Source organism: Sciurus vulgaris (assembly GCF_902686455.1).
Source record: "Sciurus vulgaris genome assembly, chromosome: 15".
Lineage (NCBI taxonomy): Eukaryota > Metazoa > Chordata > Mammalia > Rodentia > Sciuridae > Sciurus > Sciurus vulgaris.
Genome location: NC_136476.1, coordinates 52,484,477 through 52,508,651, shown reverse-complemented (window position 1 = coordinate 52,508,651; position 24,175 = coordinate 52,484,477). Strand labels below are relative to the sequence as shown.

At 37.6% G+C, this 24,175-nt stretch overlaps 1 protein-coding gene across 7 annotated transcripts in view; it reads right to left on the bottom strand.

Moving 5' to 3' along the window:
• Positions 1-24,175, bottom strand: part of UNC13B (unc-13 homolog B) — a 222,661-nt gene that overhangs the window by 77,380 nt on the left and 121,106 nt on the right. For 6 of the 7 annotated variants that reach the window (XM_079112452.1, XM_079112454.1, XM_079112445.1 and 3 more), the window contains 2 exons: positions 11,079-11,393; positions 8,410-8,500 (listed from right to left, as the gene is read on the bottom strand). In XM_079112452.1, the coding sequence (XP_078968578.1) occupies positions 8,410-8,500; positions 11,079-11,393 (406 nt within the window). Of the gene's footprint in view, positions 1-8,409; positions 8,501-11,078; positions 11,394-13,639; positions 21,752-24,175 lie in introns of all 7 variants that reach the window. The other variant, XM_079112448.1, reaches the window with a different exon arrangement.

The following is a 24,175-nucleotide window of genomic DNA, read 5'->3' as shown; positions in this document are numbered from 1 at the left end:
TAGGTGCAGAGCAGGGTCCCAGGATCTAGGAGGCTTCTTGGTGGAAGAGCCGCACAGAGACAGGCTTAGGGCGGAGCGAAGGTTTCAGGCCTGCGGGCAGATTCTCTGAGGAGGGGCAGCCTAAGGAGATTTATCTGCGAAGGGTGAGGCTCCCAGGCCCAGAAGGTAGGGCCGGGCCCCTGGGAACTTTGCAGAGGAAGGCAGCCCAGCCCAGGCGGTAGCTGTAAATTGAGGGGAACGTCTAGGAGGGAACTGACCAGCGAGACCTCCCCACCAGGTGAGTCTTCCCTGCCGGGTGAGGTTTCCCCACAAGGACGGTAAAACCAGAGACTCAGGCCCAAACAGGCCTTGCCTCAGCCCGCAGCCTAGATCCCCTTTGGATGACCATTGGTCAACAAGTGGAGGCACCTCTGCCCACTAGCAGGGATTATACCCCACCTGAAGGCCACCACTCCTAGAGAGGCAGCTTCCTTGTGGAGCACCGCATTATCAACTTCCTCCAAGACTTCAGTCTACTGAAGGCTACGAAGGGATATATATAGAAATCTTCAGGGACATTGTAAGTCAATAGAGGAAATCTGCAATAGCTCAGTGGTCCACTGATACCTGAACAATATGAGAAAACAAGGAAAGAAAATGCTGCAAACAAATCTAGATGTTACATCAATAAAACCCAATGACAGCATGGCAGAAGAAATGACAGAAAAGGAGTTCAGAATGTACATAATTAAAATGATCAGAGAAGCAAACGATGAGATGAAAGAGCAAATGCAAGCATTGAATGATCGCACCAATCGACAGCTAAAAGAGCAAATACAGGAAGCAAAAGATCATTTCAATAAAGAGTTAGAGATATTGAAAAAAAAACAAACAGAAATCCTTGACATGAAGGAAACAATAAACTAAATTAAGAACTCCATAGAAAGCATATCCAATAGGATAGAACACCTGGAAGACAGAACCTCAGACATTGAAGACAAAATATTTAACCTTGAAAACAAAGTTGAACAAACAGAGAAGATGGTAAGAAATCATGAACAGAATCTACAAGAACTATGGGATATCATGAAAAGGCCAAATTTAAGAATTATTGGGATTGAGGAAGGCCTAGAGAAACAAGCCAAAGGAATGAACAATTTATTCAATGAAATAATATCAGAAAATTTCCCAAATTTGAAGAATGAAATGGAAAATCAAGTTCAAGAGGCTTATAGGACTCCAAATACACAAAATTACAACAGACCCACACCAAGGCACATTATAATGAAAATACCTAACATACAAAATAAAGACAGAATTTTAAAGGCTGTGAGAGAAAAGAACCAAATTACATTCAGGGGGAAACCAATACGGATATCAGCAGATTTTTCAATCCAGACCCTAAAAGCTAGAAGGGCCTGGAACAACATTTTTCAAGCCCTGAAAGAAAATGGATGCCAACCAAGAATCTTATACCCAGCAAAACTTACCTTCAAATTTGACAATGAAATAAAATCCTTCCATGATAAACAAAAGCTAAAAGAATTTACAAAAAGAAAGCCAGCATTACAAAACATTCTCAGCAAAATATTCCATGAGGAAGAGATGAAAAACAAAGAAGCAAATCAGCAAAGGGAGGAATTATCCTAAAGGAATTGTCAAATAAAGGAGGAAACAAGTTGTGTCAAACAAATAAATAAACAAAATTTTAAAAATGAACCAAATGACCGGGAAACCAAATCATATCTCTATAATAACCCTGAATGTTAATGGCCTGAATTCATCAATCAAAAGACATAGACTGGCAGATTGGATTAAAAAGAAAGATCCAACAATATGTTGCCTGCAAGAGACTCACCTCATAGAAAAAGATACCCATAGACTAAAGGTGAAAGGATGGGGAAAAACATACCATGCACATGGACTCAGCAAAAAAGCTGGAGTATCCATCCTCATTTCAGATAATGTGGACTTCAAGCCAAAGTTAGTCAGAAGGGATAAAGAAGGTCATTTCATACTGCTTAAGGGAAGCATAAATCAGCAAGATATAACAATCATAAACATCTATGCCCCAAACAGTGGCTCATCCATGTATGTCAAACAAATCCTTCTCAATTTCAGAAACCAAATAGACCATAACACAATAATACTAGGTGATTTTAACACACCTCTCTCACCACTGGACAGACCTTCCAGACAAAAATTGAACAAAGAAACCATAGATCTCAATAACACAATCAATAATTTAGACTTAACGGACATTTATAGAATATACCATCCAACCAAGAGCGAATACACTTTCTTCTCAGCAGCACATGGATCCTTCTCTAAAATAGACCATATATTATGCCACAAAGCTAATGTTAGCAAATACAAGAAGATAGAGACACTACCATGTATTCTATCCGATCATAATGGATTGAAGTTAGAAATAAATGAAAGAGTAAAACAGAAACTATTCCAACATCTGGAGATTAAACAATATGCTATTATATGATGAATGGATAACAGAAGATATTAGGAAGGAAATTAAAAAATTCTTAGAGGTAAATGAGAACAAAGAAACATCATATCAAAATCTCTGGGACACTATGAAAGCAGTACTTAGAGGGAAATTTATTTCATGGAGCGCATTTAATAAAAGAAGTAAAACTCAACAAATAAACGACCTAACACTACAGCTCAAAGCCCTAGAAAAAGAAGAACAGAACAGCACCAAAAGTAGTAGAAGACAGGAAATAGTTAAACTCAGAGCTGAAATCAATGAAATTGAAACCAAAGAAACAATACAAAAAATTGACAAAATAAATAGTTGGTTCTTCGAAAAAATAAACAAAATTGATAAACCTTTAGCCACACTAACAAAGAGAAGACGAGAGAAAACCCAAATCACTAAAATTCGGAATGAACAAGGAAATATCACAACAGACAGGATGGAAATACAAAACATAATTAGAAGCTATTTTGAAAATCTATACTCCAACAAAATAGAAAATTTCGAAGACATCAACAGGTTTCTAGAGACATATGAATTGCCTAAACTGAACGAGGAGGACATACACAATTTAAATAGACCAATTTCAAGTACTGAAATAGAAGAAGTCATCAAAAGCCTACCAACAAAGAAAAGTCCGGGACCAGATGGGTTCTCAGCCCAGTTCTACAAAACCTTTAAAGAAGAGCTCATTCCAATACTTCTCAAAGTATTCCATAAAATAGAAGAGGAGGGAACCCTCCCAAACTCATTCTATGAAGCCAATATCACACTGATACCTAAACCAGACAGAGACTCATGAAGGAAAGAAAATTTCAGACCAATATCCTTAATGAACATTGACGCAAAAATTCTCAACAAAATTTTAGCAAATTGCATACAAAAACATATTAAAAAGATAGTGCACCATGATCAAGTGGGTTTCATCCCAGGGATGCAAGGTTGGTTCAACATCAGGAAATCAATAAACGTAATTCACCATATTAATAGACTTAAAGTCAAGAATCACATGATTATTTCAATAGATGCAGAAAAAGCATTTGATAAAATACAGCACCCCTTCATGCTCAAAACACTAGAAAAAATAGGAATATTGGGAACATTCCTTAACATTGTAAAGGCCATTTATGCTAAGCCCATGGCTAATATCATTCTAAATGGTGAAAAACTGAAAGCATTCCCCCTAAAAACTGGAACAAGGCAGGGATGCCCTCTTTCACCACTTCTATTCAACATTGTTCTTGAGACTCTGGCCAGAGCAGTTAGACAAACCAAAGAAATTAAAGGGATACGAATTGGAAAAGAAGAACTCAAACTATCCCTGTTTGCTGATGACATGATTATATATTTAGAGGAACCTGGAAATTCCACCAGAAAACTCTTAGAACTCATAAGTGAATTCAGTAAAGTAGCAGGTTACAAGATCAATGCCCATAAATCCAACGCATTTTTATACATAAGTGATGAATCTTCAGAAAGAGAAATTAAGAAAACTACCTCATTCACAACAGCCTCGAAAAAAATAAAATACTTGGGAATCAATCTCACAAAAGAGGTGAAAGACCTCTACAATGAGAACTATACAACACTAAAGAAAGAAATTAAAGAACACCTTAGAAGATGGAAAGATCTTCCATGTTCTTGGATAGGAAGAATTAATATTGTCAAAATGGCCATACTACCTAAAGTGCTATACAAATTCAATGCAATTCCAATTAAAATCCCAATGACGTACCTTACAGAAATAGAGCAAGCAATTATGAAATTCATCTGGAAGAATAAGAAACCCAGAATAGCTAAAGCAATCCTTAGCAGGAAGAGTGAAACAGGGGGTATTGCAATACCAGATCTTCAACTCTACTACAAAGCAATAGTAACAAAAACGGCATGGTATTGGTACCAAAATAGAAAGGTAGATCAATGGTACAGAATAGAGGACATGGACACAAACCCAAATAAATGCAATTTTCTCATACTAGACAAAGGTGCCAAAAATATGCAATGGAGAAAAGACAGCCTCTTCAACAAATGGTGCTGGGAGAATTGGAAATCCATATGCAACAGAATGAAACTAAACCCATATCTCTCACCATGCACGAAACTAAACTCAAAATGGATTAAGGACCTCGGAATCAGACCAGAGACCCTGCAGATTATAGAAGAAAAAGTAGGTCCAAATCTTCACCTTGTTGGTCTAGGATCAGACTTCCTTAACAGGACTCCCATAGCACAAGAAATAAAAGCTAGAATCAACCACTGGGATAGATTCAAACTAAAAAGCTTTCTCTCAGCAAAGGAAACTATCAGCAATGCGAAGAAAGAGCCTACAGAGTGGGAGAATATCTTTGCCAATCATACTTCAGATAGAGCACTAATCTCCAGAATCTATAAAGAACTCAAAAAACTCTACTCCAAGAATTCAAATAATCCAGTCGACAAATGGGCTAAGGAAATGAATAGACACTTCACAGAAGAAGATCTACAAGCAATCAACAAACATATGGAAAAATGTCCAACATCTCTAGTAATAAGAGAAATGCAAATCAAAACCACCCTAAGATTCCATCTCACCCCAATTAGAATGGCGATTATCAAGAATACGAGCAACAACAGGTGTTGGCGAGGATGTGGGGAGAAAGGTACACTCATACATTGCTGGTGGGGCTGCAAATTAGTGCAGCCACTCTGGAAAGCAGTGTGGAGATTCCTTAGAAAACTTGGAATGGACCCTCCATTTGACCCAGCTATCCCACTCCTTGGCCTATACCCAAAGGACTTAAAATCAGCATACTACAGAGATACAGCCACATCAATGTTCATAGCTGCTCAATTCACAATAGCCAGACTGTGGAACCAACCTAGATGCCCTTCAATTGATGAGTGGATAAAGAAACTGTGGTATATATATACAATGGAATATCACTCAGCCATAAAGAATGATAAAATTATGGCATTTGCAGGCAAATGGATGAAATTGGAGAATATCATGCTACGTGAGATAAGCCAATCTCAAAAAGCCAAAGGACGAATGATATCGCTAATAAGTGGAGGATGACACATAATGGGGGGGAGGGAAGGGTTAGTGTTAGGGTTAGAGTTAGGGTTAGGGAGGGGGGCAAGTATGGAGGAAGGAAGTACTGTATAGAGGGTAAAGAGGGGTGGGAGGGGTGGGGGGAAGAGAAAAAATAACAGAATGAATCAAACAACATTACTCTATGTAAATTTATGATTACACAAATGGTATGCCTTTACGCCATGTAGAAACAGAGAAACAACATGTATCCCATTTGTTTACAATAAAAAAAAAGTCATAATTTAAATTGTGTCTGTTCCAATATATTTTTATTTTTCTGAGTTTTCCTTCTACATGGAGAATATGATTTTACTTTCTTTTAAATACAGATTATAAGATCATTATTTTTGAAAAAATAAGTATTATGACATTCACGTATAAATATTCACTTTAAATGTTAGTTTCCCTCATGTTGGTTTAGATCAGGTTCCCAGTGTTGTGATTTGGCAATCCTACCCCACAGAAATTTCTTAGCATATTCCTTTCAATATATGTAGACTTATTCATTTAAAAATTATGTACACATACAATTTTATTAATGTTAATTGCATTATGAAAGTTAAAATGTGAAAAGTATAAAAATAATCATTTAAACTTTTAAAAATATTAAAGATAAAAATATTTTGCTGTCACTAAAATATATTGGCAGTATTAATTTTTTTTTAGTGAAAGAAATGTGATATAATATTTATAGAATGACTTGAAGATTTGGTTCCACATTTAATTATTTGAATAAGTTGGTTTTCACGGCTGTCACAGTGAAGGATACCAATACATCAAGTATAGTTGGTTTCTACATGTCAATTTTTCAAAGATTTTGCTGAAATTCAGCTAGTAAATTTCATCTTCTCTGATGTCAATTATTCTTATAAAAGGGTCAAAAATATATTTTATACTTTAACAAGTTCAAACCTCTTGAAATTTTTCATTAGAAAGATTTTTAATACATTAATAGTCTAAGATTTTAGACCACACAGTTTTGAGTTTTTATTAGTAACACTCATTTTGGATAGCAAAGGAACAGATATATACATTATATACAAAAAAAAAAGGATCTTCAAACATCTGTATTCAAAATGCTTTCTCTGGGGCTGAGATTGTAGCTCAGTAGTAGAGAGCTCGCCTCGCATCTGTGAGGCACTGGGTTTGATCCTCAGCACCACATAAAATAAATAAATAAATAAAATAAAGGTATTGTGTCCATCTACAACTAAAAAATAAAATTACAAAATAAAACAAAAAACAAAAATGCTTTCTCCGAAGCAGCCACTTTTTCAATAATTATTAAAATAGTATCTTTTCCCTGAAAGGTCAAACTTAAGTTCCTTTAATTTGAGGTTAGAACAATTTGACCATCAAAATAAATGATAGTAATGGATTACAACTCAGGTAATAAATTAGAAATCCTTGACTCCACACTAACATAAATAAATTAACAGGAGAAAAGGGAAATCTCCTTATAGTAAAACATCAACTAATTAATGTAGAAAGGATAATGGAAGCAAAGTTACCATTTAGTAATCACCATTAATGGTGACAGCCTCAGACAGAAGTCATCAATGGATACTTAGGTGGTAGTAGAGATTTGATAAGGCACACAATATCAAGAGTCTCAGAGAATCTTACTACAAAGCACGTACCATTACAAAGGGAAAGGGGGTGTTCTTGACAATGGAAAAACCAGTACAATACAAACTCAACCAAATGATCAAGGCTATCATTATAAATGGTAGGACAGGCAACCATCATATACTTCCTGATGCGATGCACTGATAAGAGCACAGTATGGTTTTGGTGTAATTCCCATCAAGAGAGCATGGCCTGAGTCTGTACATGAGTAAACAAAGAATGCATCCAAACTGAAAACATGCTAGAAAATGAAAGGCCTGCACCATTTTAAACAGTTGAAGATGGAAAAGATGAAAACTATTCCAGACTGAAGAAGACTAAAGAAACATGACTACTAAACACAACGTGTCATCCTGGATTGTATTGTAAATCAGAAAGAAGAACGAGACACTGTCAGGATAGTTGGCAAAATTTGCTCAGGATCTTGATTATAATGTCATTATTGCTTTCCTGATTTGGATGGTTCAACTGTCGTTATTTAGGAGAGTAGCCTTATTTTCAGGGAAATGCAAGAGTATTTAGGAATAAGAAAACATCATATTTCCAACTTTCTCTCAAGTAGTTCAGAGAGACTGATTTTAACAGAGCAAAAGCAGATGAACTGTGAAATGCTAATAGCTGAAACATCTGGGTCAGGGGATTTGAAAGTCTATCTCCAGGTTTTATACTACTGACAGCCACATGTCATCACTTAAAACCATCCCTTCTGCCTGAAGACTAGGGTCTATCTATTGACAAACAGATTAAGGACATGTCAAACTCATAACACAGAAAATGATTTATTTTTGTACTGCTTTTTTACATTGTTTCAGACCTTAATGTGTTGAAGATTTGGGCCTTAAATTAGGGAACCCCATAAAATTTTCTGTAACCTGTTTCTGGCCCCATATATATCAGGCAGTAGTATTTGAACTAGCTAAGGGAGAACTGATTTAAGAGGCCTTGAAATGGTCCCCTACCCTCATCCGTGGCTTCAAAGAGATGATGGTACTGAACATAAGCATAAAACTTTACCTTCAGGCTCTGAACCCACTAGGTCTATTTGATATTCATTAATCAGCACAGAAAAAAGCTAAGGCCATCTCCTATCTCTTAAGTCTTTGGATTAGTTGCCATGCATTCCCAGAAGGACACTTTAAGAAGATGACTAATCACTGACTGCTTCTCCAGCACCATATGTCTCCCAATTTCAAAAGAAAAATTGTCCCAACCTGTATCAGAACAGATTTCCTACCTCCTGCAGCTGGAGTCGGACCTTGGTCACTGCTCGGATCCAGTGTGCTCTGGCTTGGGTAAATGGTGAAGATGCATTCTCTTCAGGAACACTTGTAACAAAGAAAAGAATGTTTTTGAAGAAAAAAAAAAAAAAAAACAGGGGTTACAAGGTGACAGTGCTCAAGGCAAGATTGCCAAATATCTAAAATAAAATGATTTGTACTCATGCCTACACTTGTTTAGTGATTCAGGCCACTAAAGCAGCATTGTCCTGAATACGTAATGTGAAAACAATTCCTCTCTAAATTGACGATTCTTTTTTAGCTTTTCATCTGTTCCTACTTTTCCTCCTCCTTTTGTCAGCTACCCAGTGAGGTGGCTCATTGGGATAGTCAGGAATCGTGACACTAGAAGCAATGGCAAGGGCCCTGAGTCAATGTCAAGCACAGAAACCAGTTAGAGAGGTATGGAATAATCCTTTTAACTTACTTCTTGAGACTACCAACCTCTCTTATGGGCTCTTGCATAGTTTCCTTAGGGCAGAATTTTGTTCCTGCAAAACCTTCCTGCTCCACTATTTTGGAAGATGTACCATTTCCTAGACTACATAAAAAGTACCAAGAAAAAAAAAGTGCCAAGAAAAAAAATCATAGCCGTTTTCCTGCCATGATCTTGATCTGCCTGCCTCAGAAACACCCTCAATAAAGCAAATAATAAATATCACAGAAACACGACTTTGTATTAGACAAGTCATCATCCATATTCTTAACTGGAATAGCAGTTAATTTTTGGTGCTAATGCTTCACCTTCCTCCCTTTGGAGCCTATAGCCAAGGTAGAAGACAAACATTCACCACCCATACATGCAAAATACATATTAGACTCTGAAGTCATCTAAATTGTTCTAAAACATTTGTAGAACTGGGCTTCACATGCACAGATAGAACCTGAGAGGACAAAAGAAGAGAGAAGGATTGGTACTCATTGCGGGTACTTCTGCTTCTCTACCACGAGGTCAGCCCTGAGAAAAATAACTGCCAAATCTCAGGTCTACAAAGAGCCAGGCTTTCAATGGAATATCAACCCAGTGGGAAGGCTGATCCAGAGCTCAGTCTTCTGGCATCTTTCCTACTAGATAAACCACAAGAACTGAAAGTCAAGAACAGGGAAGAAGAGATAGTAAGTTCATATCTTCAGAAAAGTATGTGACTAATTCATTAATCCAGTGGTGGAAAAGAAACACCAATTCCTTAACTTTTACCATGTAATTGGCATTTACTGCCTTTGGTTTTTCAGTGACAGACTTTATTCTAGCATTATTCTAGATATTTTGGTTATCAAAACTGGAGGTTGGGGGCTGGAGAGAGAGCTCAGTCGGTAGAGTGCTTGCCTTGTAAGCACTAAGGCCCTGGGTTCGATCCCCAGCACCCAAAAAAAAAAACCAAAAAAACTGGAGGTTGTTAATAGCATCTAACTAATGCTATTAACACATACAATAGCTTCCTATAATAATTTTCTGGGTGCTGGGCACAGTGGCACATGCCTATAATCCCAGTGGAGGATTGGGAGGCTGAGGTAGGAGGATTTCAAGTTCAAAACCAGCCTCAGCAACAGCGAGGCACTACACAGCTCAGTGAGACCCTGTTTCTAAATAAAATACAAAATAGGGCTGGGGATGTGGCTCAGTGTTTGAGTGCCCCTGAGTTCAATCCCCAGTACCTACAAAAAAAATTATCTGGCCCAGAATGTCAATAATGCCCAGACTGAGAGACATGCTATAACCCAATCCCTCCTCAGCTACTCTAACCAAAATTTAAGTCAATAACAGTAATAATATTCAAAGTCTGTACTAAGCATCATTATAAGATTGTTAAAAGGACAAGTTTCAAAATTACTTTCTTATGGATTCAAATTGCCAAACACATTGCCAGGCCTAGGGGAAACAGAGGGGTGAGTTAAATCTGTCCTACTTATCAATTCTTAACTCTGTCCTAGTTCTTCTCAGGGAGACTAAAACAAAACAAAACAACAATGTTCACAAAAGAAGTTAAAACCAGACAAGGTGCCCAAAGCAGTCCCACTGAATGCAGGGCTCAGGTCAGGTTTCGGACTTGATCCCAGTGGGATCAAGAACTGCAGGATCCAGCTGGGACTGTGGCTCAGTAGTGGAGTGCTTGCCTAGCATGCATGAGATACTGGGTTCAACACTTGGCACCACATTCAAAACTAAATAAAGTTATTGTAAAAGTAATCCACTTTAGGGTGCTGGGGTTGTGGCTCAGTGGTAGAGCGAGCGCCTGCTTAGCATGTGTGAGGCACTGGGTTTGATTCTTAGCACCATATATAAAGAAATGAAAAATAAAGGTCTATCAACATCTAAAAAAATTTTTTTAAATCCACTTAAATAAAAAAAAAAAAAAAAAGAACTACAGACTCAAGAAGCCTTACTACACTGCAGCTCATGAACTAGAGAGAACCCAAGTGTTTTTCCAAGATCTCTCAAATATCTTGGGAATTATATATATTAAAAAAAAAACAAAAAAAAAACAAAAAACGAAGTAGCGCAGAGTTCAGAATGGATGCACTGCCCCACACCATACCCAACTGCTGAGAAACAATGAATAGCTCTTACATTCAGTAATACCATAAAGCAGATACTCAGGAAGTATGTGAGACCGTCATCACCTACCTCTCCTGGGGGTCTAGGACATGGTCCTTGTGTAGCACCAGATCTGGGGGAGGATGAGGTATGGCATCTTCTCTAATCTCTTTGGGTTCAATGGTTGTCCCCTTCTCTGCTTCACCTGTAACTTCCAAGGCTTTCTCTTGTTCTCCAAAGACAACCTGGCCATCTCTAGAGAGACTGCCAGAGCTGTGGCAGGAATGAATTGAATCCCGCTCCCGACGATCATCATCTTGTTCATGATATTGGTCTAGTTCACTCAGCTGAGAGCTTCCTTGACTCACATTACAGGAGGAGCCATACCTACTACTGCTAGCAGGGCTGTGAGATTGAAAGGAAGACAAATGAGTAAATGAATGCAAACTAGGGACCAGGGTACAAGTATAAATAAATTCAGAAAATAAACAATACATAGGGGTAATAACCACAAACAGGAGGTCCCTAGGAAAAGAGGACCAAACTTACTTCTTTAGAAAATTAGTCTCTATTTAGCAGAAACACAATAGGGAAAAAACACAATGCGCTGAGTTCTCCAACAGCATTTAACTTCAGTCCTACAACTAATTTTGAAGAATAGTTTATCTTAACATGCTGCTTCTGAGTAGAAATAGTAAAATGCCTACTGCCTATCCCTAAAATTCTTTGTTCAGTCTTCTAAAGAAACTTGTCCAGTGGCTGTGATTATAGTTTCACATTAAAAAAATGGAGTGAATGAATCTACTCTTGTTTTCTATTACTTAATAAACTTAAGTCCTTATTTATTCCTCTACAATTATAAATGTATATACCTATACCATAGCATAAGCAAAGAAGAATGGACATGTTCCTTCGATTATCTCTTAGACCTCTGTAGGATGAAGTAAGGGAAGTCACTGGGAGATAAAGGCCAAGACCAAGAAATTCCACAAAGGATTGGTCTCACCCATATGAATGCTACAGTGAATGCCTGTATCCTTGGGATACGGGAAGTATCCCAAAGACAAACCTGTTCCTTTGTAGCTGAGTTGCTCTCAGGGAAAGACTCAGGTATGGATAGAGTGGACAAAGTCTAACTCTTCTGGGTCATAGTCATATTAATGCATCTCCATATCTGAAATTAAGGTTAGCCCAACCCTCTATCACCTGAATTCTCATGCTGAGAAAAATGTTCCCCTGCAATGAGAGAAAGTAGCTGTAGTGGTGAAAGTGACAGTGATAGTGGTAAGAATGGCATAGTAGTGGGAATGAGGACAGTATCCATAAGGTAGTCCCTTGAGTCTTATAGTCCTATCATCTAATAAAGTCAGACCTAATAAAGACAGGGATTTGGTGTTATCTACATCCCAAGTCAGGAGTCCTCATTTTATTACTGGTATCCTGTTAGAAAGGTTCCATGCAAAAGGACAGGAATTTTCTTGTGACAAAATCAAGCCTTTAACTAAAGGCTTAAGTTTTTTTTTTTTTTTTTTTATCTTTGGTCAAATTAAGAAAAACTGTTGGTGATTTCCAGTGATAGTTTCCCTATGGTTCCTCTCAATTACCTGCTATTTTCAGGCTGATTTCTGATTTCTATCACATGTCAGCAGAAAAGGTAATAGGTCACTATTCTGAGTAGTCCCCAATGTACATATATACATGCACACATGTGCACCCCCTCCTATAATCTCTAAAGCCCATGACCAGTCCCTCTGAACATATTTGGGTCAGAGGTCAAGGTAGCATTCTTCTTTTTCTTTTTTAATCATAAAACCTTTTCTACCCCAAGCTAGAATTCATAAACTACACTGCATGGTACTTCTTGGGAGAAATAAGAGCACCCTCTGCAGATGGACCCCACACAATACTTCAGATTGAAGAACTACAGTTTAGAATAACTGACTTTACTCAAAGCACTTATCAGACATCAGTCTCAAGGTGGTTCAAAGCAGAGAATAATGTCTGATGAGTGCTTTGAGTAAAGTCTCAAAGCAACTTGGGCTACCCTTTGCTGTAGTTTTTCAGTATGGAGCATTGTGATACCTTGGTATCAGAGACTGATACCTGACACAAAGCTCTGCAAATCCATGTTGAAAAGGGTATAGATTGTTCTAAGTCATTCTTTGTACTTTGTATTTTACTTTATATCTTCATGGCCACTGGAGGAAGCATCTTAGAAGATGTGGAAAATCAAAGCAATTAGGTTTCTTTCTATCTACTATGAGATGTAAGTGTCTAAGGCCCAAGGAAGAATCCTACCCTATTATACTGTTGTAATTACTGTTGTAATTAAATACTTGCTCCCGCTTCCTGACCTCCCTTCTCCATTCCACATTATACAAGGCAGAGCAAATCAGAGTGAGTAAAGCTTTGTTTCAATAGAGTAGGAAGCTTTGTTTCAATAAATGAATTACTTTCAGCACTAGAGAGAAGGGAGAGGATGAGCATACCCACATATTAGTTCTTGCCACTAACCCCTAATTAACATGAAGCACAGGTGCTAGGACAGACAAAGGATAAAAAGCAAACTAACATAATCTACCACTAAGTCACCTGCATCATAAATGGCCAATTCCTTAAAACCATTTATGATGCTTGAGTTGAGAACAGGCCTTTTGTTGGTCATTGGTTCCTTAACATCATCCAGAGAGACTGGTCGCTGTACACTCGAAACACAGTCAGTACTAACAGGCAACACCTCCTCTTCTTGTTTTGCTGGCTGTTGAAGCGGCTCAAAGACAGTGCAGTGTTCTTCCTCAGGTTTCTCTGAAGGAAAGGTGGAGCCAGAGAAGTTGCCCTTGGCACCCCCCTGTTCTTCAGATTCTGATATTTCTGGCTGGGTGTTCACTTCTTCAGGCCCTGACAATCCATGAACACAGACATCTGGTCTGGCATCCACCTGCTTGGAGGTCCCAGAGGGCTGAGTAAAGACCTCGGCTGGCTGAGTAAAGACCTCGGCTGGCTGAGCACCACCTCCAGGTATTTGAGAAGACTCCAAAGCTTTGCTGGCCTCACTGGAGTTAAGCTCCTGATCATTGCTGATAACCAAAACTGGAGGAGAGGATTCTCCAGGGATGTGTTCAGATTCCCCTTTGTTCTCTTTTGGCTGTAAAAATGAAAGATCCAATTTCTTTCTAAAACCTAGTTTTGGATCAATTGCCAGAACACTTCCTTCATTACCTCCCTCAAACAGAGTTGACAACTTCTTAAAACCAGACATTAAACCAGTCTCCACTGCTCTGTTGCCAGACGGAGATGGTGGAGAAAAGAAAGAGCTCAGTGTCTTCCCACAGTCAGTAGTAGAGGATGGGAAGCGGAGCTTTGGCCAATTGGTCATGTTTGGGATCTCAAATCGAGGTCTTGGCTGCTCCGTTTCCTGGGAAATTGTAGGTGGATCTTTCTGGGCATTAAGTATCCCACAAATTTCTTTGTCACAAAGCACAGGTTCCTCCTGCAGAGGCTGATAAAGATCTCCTTGGGTTTCTAAAGTAGTGCTTTCTTTCACATTTGCCCCATCAAACAGTGTAGTATTGTTTTCTAGTGAATTGGTTGCTTGCAGTTCCAAGAAGTCTTGGTTTGTGGCAGCAGTCTGAATAGTTGGCTCTGGCTCAAGAAGAGGTGGTTGAATTGGAGGAGGAAGCTCTTCAGCACTCCAGGCAGGATCTGGATGCAACTGTGTTGGTAGTAGAATATGCTCCGCTTCCAGTGATGCCTCTGCATCTGTACCCTGCAACAACCCCAGGTCTCCTTCATCACTTAAAGACAATACTCCTTGCCCTGTATCATCCTCTGAGACAGAAGATGTAGCAACTGTTTCAAAACCTTGGGGTCCTGAAACATTTTGAGGAATATTAATTTCTTCCATTTTGGTTGTCAGTTTAGGGTCATCTGTCAAGCCATCTAACTCTGACTGTGTACTAACCACAGTCATTTTACAGTCACTGAGAGCAGAGTCTGAATTGAGTCCTGTAGAGGCAGCTCTATGCAAACTTTCTGGAGGTATGGACCCTACAGCATCTCTGGAACAACCATTTTGAAGCCATGAAGTAGCAACAGATGATTCTTGTTTATATGTTTCTGGTTTGGAACTTCTGAAAATTCCAAACAACTCACCTTTGAGGGGCTGAGATGATGCCTTAGAAGAAAACGAGAGAAAGGAGTTTTTCTTTGAAGATTTAGGAGAAGAGAAAAATCCAGAGAAAGTCTTAGGAGGTTCGATTAAGCCCCCAGACAAAGATTTCACTTTGGTCACAAACCCTGAAAGCATTTCTACTTTAGAGTCTAACAGTGATTTGTCCTCCTTTTTATCTGCATCTTGGTTCTGGAGGTGCCCTGTAAACCCTGGGTCTGGAGAAGCAGCAGCTGGCTCCAAGATTTGGGGTGAGACCTCATCAGAGATCATTTCTAATGGCAAGTTCAATGGGTCAGTAGTAAATGTTTCATTTTGGCATTCAGTATAAGCATCTGTATCATTGAGTTTTTCGTTCAAATGGTTATCATGAGAAAAAGACTTGGCCAGGGAGTCACTGGGGAAGACTTTCTGGTTCAAAGTCTCTTCTTTATGGGGAGATATTTCAAGGGTTTCTCTGTCAGCATGTGCCTGAAATTCAGATGAAGGAGGAACAGTGTCTATTTGTACCTGATTCATTTGGAAATTTGAAGATGTCTCTGGTTCATTACTGGAACTCAGTTCTCCCTGTGTTTTCTCTACACTGAGCTCATCTGCCATGGAGGTAACCTCAGCGGTATTGCTAGTGGAAATACATGAGAACATTTGTTGTTCCTCAACTACTTCTTGGGCTATGCTATCTCTATGATCACTAGAACCTTCCCCAGTCATTGTGACAATAGTGTCTACAAAAACACTTGGCTTCTTACAGGGCTGGGTAGTCACTGGAGCAACAGGAGTCTGCTGCTTTTCATTCAAAAAGGACAAGCTGAAGAAACTAAAAGCAGAGCTCTTTTGAGAGGTATCCTTGATGCTTGAGTTAGTAGTGGGAAAAAAGGAAGGAAGTGTGAATAGCCCTTCTGCTTCAGATCTGGCTCTTGGTAGAGCAACAGAGGCTCTGTTCTCAGATTTTTCAGATCTACTCAAGAAAGAAAATATACTCTTTCTGACTGATGGCTCTGATTGGGATGAAGATGTTGTAGCAGTTGACAAACTCCAGTCTTTGTCGGGAAGATGATCTTGTTCATTTGAATTTCTTCTGCTCAGAATATCAAAAGATATTTTACTACTTCTTGGAACTTCTGTCACTATAGATATGTCACTGGTTTCTTCTGAAGAATCTCTAGGAGAGTCTTTGAGACAACTTGTTGAGAAAGATGGATCGGCTGACTGCTGGATTAGGTGGTCTCTGAAGGGTCTCTCTTTTTCATTCAAATTACTATTCTGGATCTCCTTGATTGATGGTTCTCTTAGCTGAGTGTCATCAATGGTGGCCTGTTTGTTCAGGCTTCTACCTCTAATCTTCACTTTAGCAGAAACTGCTGCAAGAGTTTCCAATTTCCCAATACTTTGACTATTTATCTGTACAGAATTAACACTTGACCTGACCTCATCCTTATCATTTACTGAAGGAGGAAAGTTCCCAAAACTCTGGCTATTTAGCTGTACAGGATTAAGACTTGACCTGACCTCTTCCTTATCATTCGCTGAAGAAAGAGGCATATTTTCAGTTGTTTGTGTAGGCGATACATTGGTTTTAAAGAATTCGCCAAGGGTACCAAAAAAATTTGAAACACTGGAAGATTCCTTCTTTTCCTGAGATGTTTTTCCATTTTTATCACCATCGTTCTTTTCCAAATTTGATGGTTCTTCTTTATTTGCCTGGGTTTTAAAGAGGTTCAAAAATCTAGATGCCTGTTTTTCATTTGCCATTGTACTTACTGAAGATTCTTCTCGACCAAAGAGTTTCAATGCACTTTTAAATAATGTTCTCTCAGACTCTTTTGAAGACTGTTCCTGAGGAAGATCACAACTCTTGTGCTCATCCCTACTAAACTGTGGTACAGAAGAATCTGAAACAGAATCAGCTGTAATGAGTTTACCATCTTCTTTACTTGATTTAGTCTGAGAAGTTGTTTGGCTTACTTGATAACCAGATTTTAACAAACTTTGTTTTTTCACAGGAATGCTTTTATTCAAGGGAAATCCTTGCCTTGTATTTTTAGTAAACTCTGGTTGCTGAACACTGGATACTGTCTGTTTCTCTGAATACTTAAGTTGATTTTCTTCCTCCTTTTGGGAGTTACTCTTCAATTGCTTACTCAAGATTAATGACTGAAGACCATCATTTGTAAACTCTGTTAATTTTGACTGCTGATTCATTTTCTGCATGCCCAAAGCCTCTAGAGATTCACTTTTATCAAAATTCAAAGTACTTTCAACCAGGGCATCCCAAACAGAAAATAATGGAGTCACTTTGCTCACTGATGGTGTTTCTTCTGCTTGCTGTGAGTCTTTAGTCATATTTTCAGGATAAGCTGAAGAGGAACTTTCTTCAGAAAATGATGGAAGCCATTGGTGAACTGATGAGTCTTTAGATAGATGTTGGTTCTCATCTCTTGCTGTAACTTGACCTCTATTTAAGACATGATTACTAATAGTTTGGGGCTGATTTCTGAGATCCAGTGTATACTTAAGGTCTTCAGAACCACAGCACCTTTCTTTGGAAGATACAAAATCTCCTTTAAACTTTTGAGAATTATAGACTGAAAAATCCAATGGCTGATCCTGCTGGAATAAACCTGACTCTTCGAGTGCTTGTGAAAAGGTTTCTAAATTTAGACACAATGGTCCCTCACTTCTTGGCAAAGCTACAGATAAATCAAGAGGGTCATCAATTTGTTCTTCAACATACCACAATATTTCATCTTCCTTATCAAGCACTTTAAGACTATGGGAAGACATAATGCTGTCATCCAACATAATACTTGATTGATAATTTGTCTGTAAATCATAATTCAAATACTCTTGATAAGAATAATCTGGTATAAATAAATATACATACTGCCCAGTAGAGTCAGTGAGGAGAGAATAGATATATTGACCATCATGGAACATATAATATCCATAATCCCCATTCTCTGAGGGCCACCAGACTCCATTTTCAAGACATGACAACCATTCCTGATACTCATAACCAAAACCTGAAAAAATAAAGTTTCCATCCATTCTTAATAATTCTTGATCAGTGATGGAGCATGTAGTTTTCTCATAATCTGAAGAATAACTTAAGTCAATAGGCAAGTCTTCTAGCAAATTCTTCATCTCATTAATTGGAAGATGAACAGAATTTCCATATAGTGAGTTAGCTGCCCACATATCACCTCTTAATAAGTAATCTTCATTAAATGCTAACTGGTTGGATGATTCATATGGTAAGTCACACCAAATGACACTGTTCGGATTTGTTCTCCACTCCAAGCTTTTTGAATTTTGATCTTTTTGGCAAAAATTTATTACTGGATTTTGTGAGTCAGGCCACGAGAAAACATCCACTGATGGAAATGTATTTTGATTCAACATATAATAAACTGACTGACGTTTTCTGGAACTTTTAGAGAGATCTTTTATATCAGAGTCCCGTTCAAAACAAAATGGATTGTTCATGTCTTCAAAAGTCTGATAAGGTTTATTAAAAATGTTAGTGTTTAATACAGGTGAATTTAATGTGTTTAATTTTTCATGTGATTTTGCCTCAAGAATATGGTTTGATGTTGGCCTCTCAGTCAAAGATTTCTCTAAAAGGACCTGTTCAGAACTGGCAGCACTGTGATATACTATGTTCTCAGAAGTAGGGCAATGCTTTTCATTTTGCTGATTTTTACATGTAGGAGGGTAACAGTGATTATTAACGCAAGCATCAGATGCTGGTATGTTTTCTTTTGATAATGATAAAAAGCTTTTTATGAAGCCTGAAGTTTCATGTTTTTCAACATGGTTTACAGAAGTCACACATGAAGTAGCAGGGCTCTCATCTAAGGATAAATGCTTATTTCCATCCAAACTTTTAATGTCACCTAAAGATATAAGCTTTGCTTCATCTGGTTTACAATCACTCATACTGCTATTTGATATCAAGTTAAATATTCCAGAGAGTAATAAACTTGGAGTTTTATTCTTGTTAGGGGAGTCACTATTTTTTGAATTTAATTCTTGTTGACTAGACAAGTTTTCAGAAGAAAACCTGTTAAACAGGCCAGAAAAGAGGCCCCCTTGGGTTTGTTTTTTGGAAGTATTATCCATAACTTTGTCTTCCTTAATCACAGTGGACTTTGAAATAGTAGAACTAAATTCTAATGAAGAGTCTGATACTTTTGAAAATGTCACTTGTGTAAAATTCTTACCTTCTCCTAAAAGATCTGAAGTTTTATGTTTTGAGGGCACAACTCCATGAATAGGTAAGGCATCTCTTTCATAATTCTCTACTGCTATGTTGTCATTTGGATTTAATTCTTCTATGCTCCCAAAATTGTTACTAATATTTGAAGCTGAATAAGCATTGATGCTATTTAGTTTGGCATCGTTGGGACAAGGTATCTGTTCATTCTTATTAAATTCCTCTGAACTGTGAAATTTCTCTACATCATTATAAATATTTGGAACTGAACTAGATCTTATTGAACTAAGTTTGATATCTTCAGAACAATTTACTTGGTCATTCTTATTAAATTCCTCTGTATTACAAAATTTCTCCAGATCATTATGAACATTTGGAAGTGAATTAGATTTTACTGAACTAAGTTTGGCCTCTTCCTGGCAATTTCTTTGGGTCTCTTTATCAGTGGTTACTGCTGAGTCATGAAAACTGTGGTCATTAACTTTATGACTATCCGTGAAAGGAAATTTAAACAAAGGAAAAATGCTTCCTTTCTCTTTTAAATTCTGCTGCTTTTCAGAATGGCTAAGAACTCTGAAAAATGGAATATGTAATTTTCCACTAAAGGAAAAGGAATGTCCATCTTTCTTAGGTCCCCTTTCCCAGGCATCTTCTTCCACCTGGTCAATTTTCATAGATTCTGACAAAGTTTCCTTTGAACAAGTCTCAGGAGAAGTGAATAAAAACTGACTAAATGATTTTCTGAGTGGCTCAAGAAAATCATCATCACCAATAACTTTGTCCTTCTCTAATGGTTTTGAAGAAGCCTCTTTATTTGTAGTTCTACTGCCAGATATACAAAGATGTCCTGGCATATCTTTGGCACACATTTTTGGGTGATCTGGTAATAGAGACAAATCTTCACAGGGTTTTCCTTCCAACAGGCTCTCATCTTTTTTACTTGCACAACTAGCTGAATTTGAAGGTTCACTGGCCACTTGGGAGGACAACAAATCCTCACTTGCTGGCATTTGGAACCAGTCTCTGGTTTCTTCTTCCTTATTTAAAGCAATAATGCTACCGCTGTGGTTGTCAAGGGTGTCCTCACTTTGATTTGACTCTGAACCACACCCAACAAAGCTTTCCCTCCTCAGTTCTTTATTCTGGTCATCTTTTTTGGTTTCCTCTTTTTCTGAAAAGATTTTTAAGGGATTTAACATGCTGAAAACAGACTTTATGACTGAGCTTTGTGGAACTGAGTCCCTTTCAGTAGTTTCTATTGCATTCTCAAAGCTTAAATTCCCCATCTTCCTGCCCATGTGCTCATTTCCAGAGGTTCTGCCATGTCTGCTGATATCCTTATCATCAACTGTTTGAGAGGATAATGAAGACTGCATGGAAAGATCCCTCTCCAATACTGAGGTGGCACTGGGTCTAGATTCCAAATTAATTGTCTCTGTTTGATTAAAGGTCTCTGTTTTCTCTGGAACTATAGAAACCAGTTTTTCCACAGAGTTTGTTAAATGCTTTGTGCCTGAACCTACCTTTTCTGTGAGTGAACTGAATAAAGAACCAACAGCACATTTTACTCCATTCAGCTCAGGGAAAGAAAGGGCCTTGTCTTGGTCATTCTTGGTAACAGTTAAAGGTGGTATTTGATCCTCAGGCATTTTCTGTTTTGCATCATCAATAGTACTATTTGGCTTATCTGGTTTTTTTGTTTTTGAAAGGGAACCAAATCTATTAATCTCCTCTTCCTTCTCTGCTAAATATTCTGATACTGTTTCTACTAAACACTGAAGCTCATCCATCGTATCCACATAGTCCTCCTTGGGTTCCTCAGTAGAAGGGGCCATCTCTCCCACAGAAGAGGCCATCTCTTCCACAGAGCACCCAACTGTATTTGCATCACAATTTATGCTTTGTAACTGCACCACTGGATTTGCCACAGAAAAGCCTCCAATGTGATGGACACTGGATGGATGCCATGTTGGTGACAGTAAATCTTCCTGCTCATCAGAAATGGGGGAGCCCAGGAGTTCTTCAGAAGTAGTGCTAGTAGAATCTTCAATAATATCTAATGGAGTTAAATCAATTACCTGCTGGTTTGAGCCAGATGACTTTTCACAGTCCCTTAAACAACATGGCAGATCATAATCATAACTTCCCAACGTAGTGGTCCATGTGCCACTCTTAACCACAAATCCATTTTTGTAGGGATGTAAAACTGGGAAATTCTTTTCACTGTGGCAACAGTTACAATTTTCAGCATCAGGATATGCACTTTTGAAGTTAATCTTAGATTTATCATCATATTGCCTTCTTACACTGTCTTCAAAATGACTGGATAAAGGTTTCTTTTTTCTTTTCCTATCTATTGCACCATATTTCTGAGGATATCTGGAGAATACAGATGTTTCAGACTTGTAGTCAAAATTAAGGACAGTAGAGAATTCTGTCTGTTGGCTCTGAGATGGTGTCTTTTTCCAACCATTGTACTTCAGCTGTTTTCTTTGGCTATAGTATTTATTAGGTTTTGAAAGATTTTGACTTTCTTTTACCACTGTTTCCTTTAAGTTTATGTAATCATTTTCTAAAATGTCTTGTGATATTTTCCCCTCTATCTCCTCATTTATATCTTCTTGTTCTTCATAGTCAACATCAGAGAAAGCTGAAATAATCCTAATTTTGTCATTTTTAGCCTGTGAGCCTTGCCTAATGTAAGGGGTTAAAATTGGAGGAATGGTAAGGCAAAGAAAAAAGGAGAGACAGGGAAGAGGAAGAAAAAAGTTATAATATTAAAGTAACTGTTTAATGAGAGGATTAGAATAGTAAAGTTGCCAGTCTGATTAAAAAAAACTCAGAATAAAAAATAAGAAATGGAAATCCATATATTCTTAATATTATACCTAGTCAAAAGTTTATCTACATCAGAAAAAGAACAGCTTTAACAACTTTTATATGTTTCACTTGCTACCACTGGCATTGCTAGCTTTTTAAGTTTCATTTATTTTCCAAGAAAAAAAATTAAACATATTTTATCAATATCAATATGGTGGACCTAACAGAACTGTTAGGTATACTAGGAAAATGTATCAAGAGATTTCTTTTATTTATTTATTTTTTTCTTTTCCTCCAGCATTGGAGATTGAGGATCCCAGGGCAGGGCACTCTACCTCCCAACCTTTTTTATTTTTTACTTTGGGAGAGGGCCTCACTAAGTTGCCAAGGCTGACCTTGACCTTGTGATCTCCTGTCTCAGCCTTTCCAGTAGCTGGGACTATAGGTGTGCTTCACCATACCTGGCTTATCAAGAGATCTGAAGAAACCCAAGTCTGCTGATGCATTTGTGTCTAAAAAGAAGTCAAGCTGTTAACTTGCTGCAAATTATATTTCAGGTTATATAGACAACAATATGGTGAAACATATTCCTTTTAAAAAGAAAAAACATACATTACAAAAATAACTTGACTATCAGAAGTCTATCCTTGTTATGTTACCAAAAACAGCAATTTATTTTAAGCATTGTAATTTGTTTGAGAAACACAAAAGCCTAACACTTCAAGGATCACAGCAAAATGAGTATCTTTCCCTGTGCTGATTATAGCAGTAAAAGCCACATGTCTAACATAAAACCATGAATACAGAAAACAGCTGATCTTTCTTTCACTTAGGTTGGAGACTGCCTGGTTCCTGTATTTCTATACACAGAGGCCCTACAGACCAGGGGCTTATCAGCTCACTACGTTCTTTTATAAATCTAACACATACTAGCATCTATGTAGGAAACAACAAGACCAAACAAGAAGTCCAAAAACAAGATCAAAGTGGTCACTAAAAATCTTCCAGGGTGAGGTTGATAGTCCAACTCTTTGCAATATTAGAAATACTTTGGTTAATAATATCTAACAACATTTAATTTGTTGTCAAATCTCAAGTTATACAAAAATCCTGTTACTTCTGAATTCATTAAGTAAAAGTTCATTTGGTTGCATGAGGAATTCCAGCTTAGCATGTTTTTTATATGTCGTTTCACTACTCTTCACTATTCTCTAAAAACTCAAACTAAACTTAAATTCAACCTAGAAGCAGTCTTTATAGTTCCAGATTAAATTAACAGATAGCCACGAATATAGTATTTTTATGTTTCATATTTCCTGGAAAACGGATTTTTTCCCTCAAGAATTTAAAACTTCTCAAAACACTACATAACTTAAGAATTTAAACTATGTCCATGAAATTACTGTTTACATTTATGCTAGTGATAAAATCCACAACTTCTTAAAGGAAAAATTTTTTAAAATATTGAGTTAAAAATGTCTATAGGGCTGGGTTGTGACTCAGTGGTAGAGCACTTGCCTATCATGTGTGAGGCACTGGGTTCGATTCTCAGCACTGCATACAAATAAATAAAAATAAAGGTCCATCAACAACTAAAACAATTTTTTTAAATGTCTATATAAAAAGTTTTGCCAGGTATGGTGGTGCATGCCTATAATCCCAGCGACTCGGGAGGCTAAGGCAAGAGGATTGCAAGTTGGAGGCCAGCCTCAGCAATTTAGAGAGACCCTGTTTCAAAAAATAAAAAGGGCTGGGGATGTGACTCAGTGGTTAAGCACCACTGAGTTCAATCCCCGGTACAAAAAAAAAAAGTTTACTTAAAATTTCTTTTAACTTTTCCTTTGTTGGCAATTATAGTTAATTTTAAACCTCATTTTACATATTGATTCAGTAAAGCTCAATTTATATGAGAACAATTGAAAAATTTTAGGAAAAAATTTGCAACCTAATGTATATCACGAGTGCTCTTCCAGGGGTTATTTA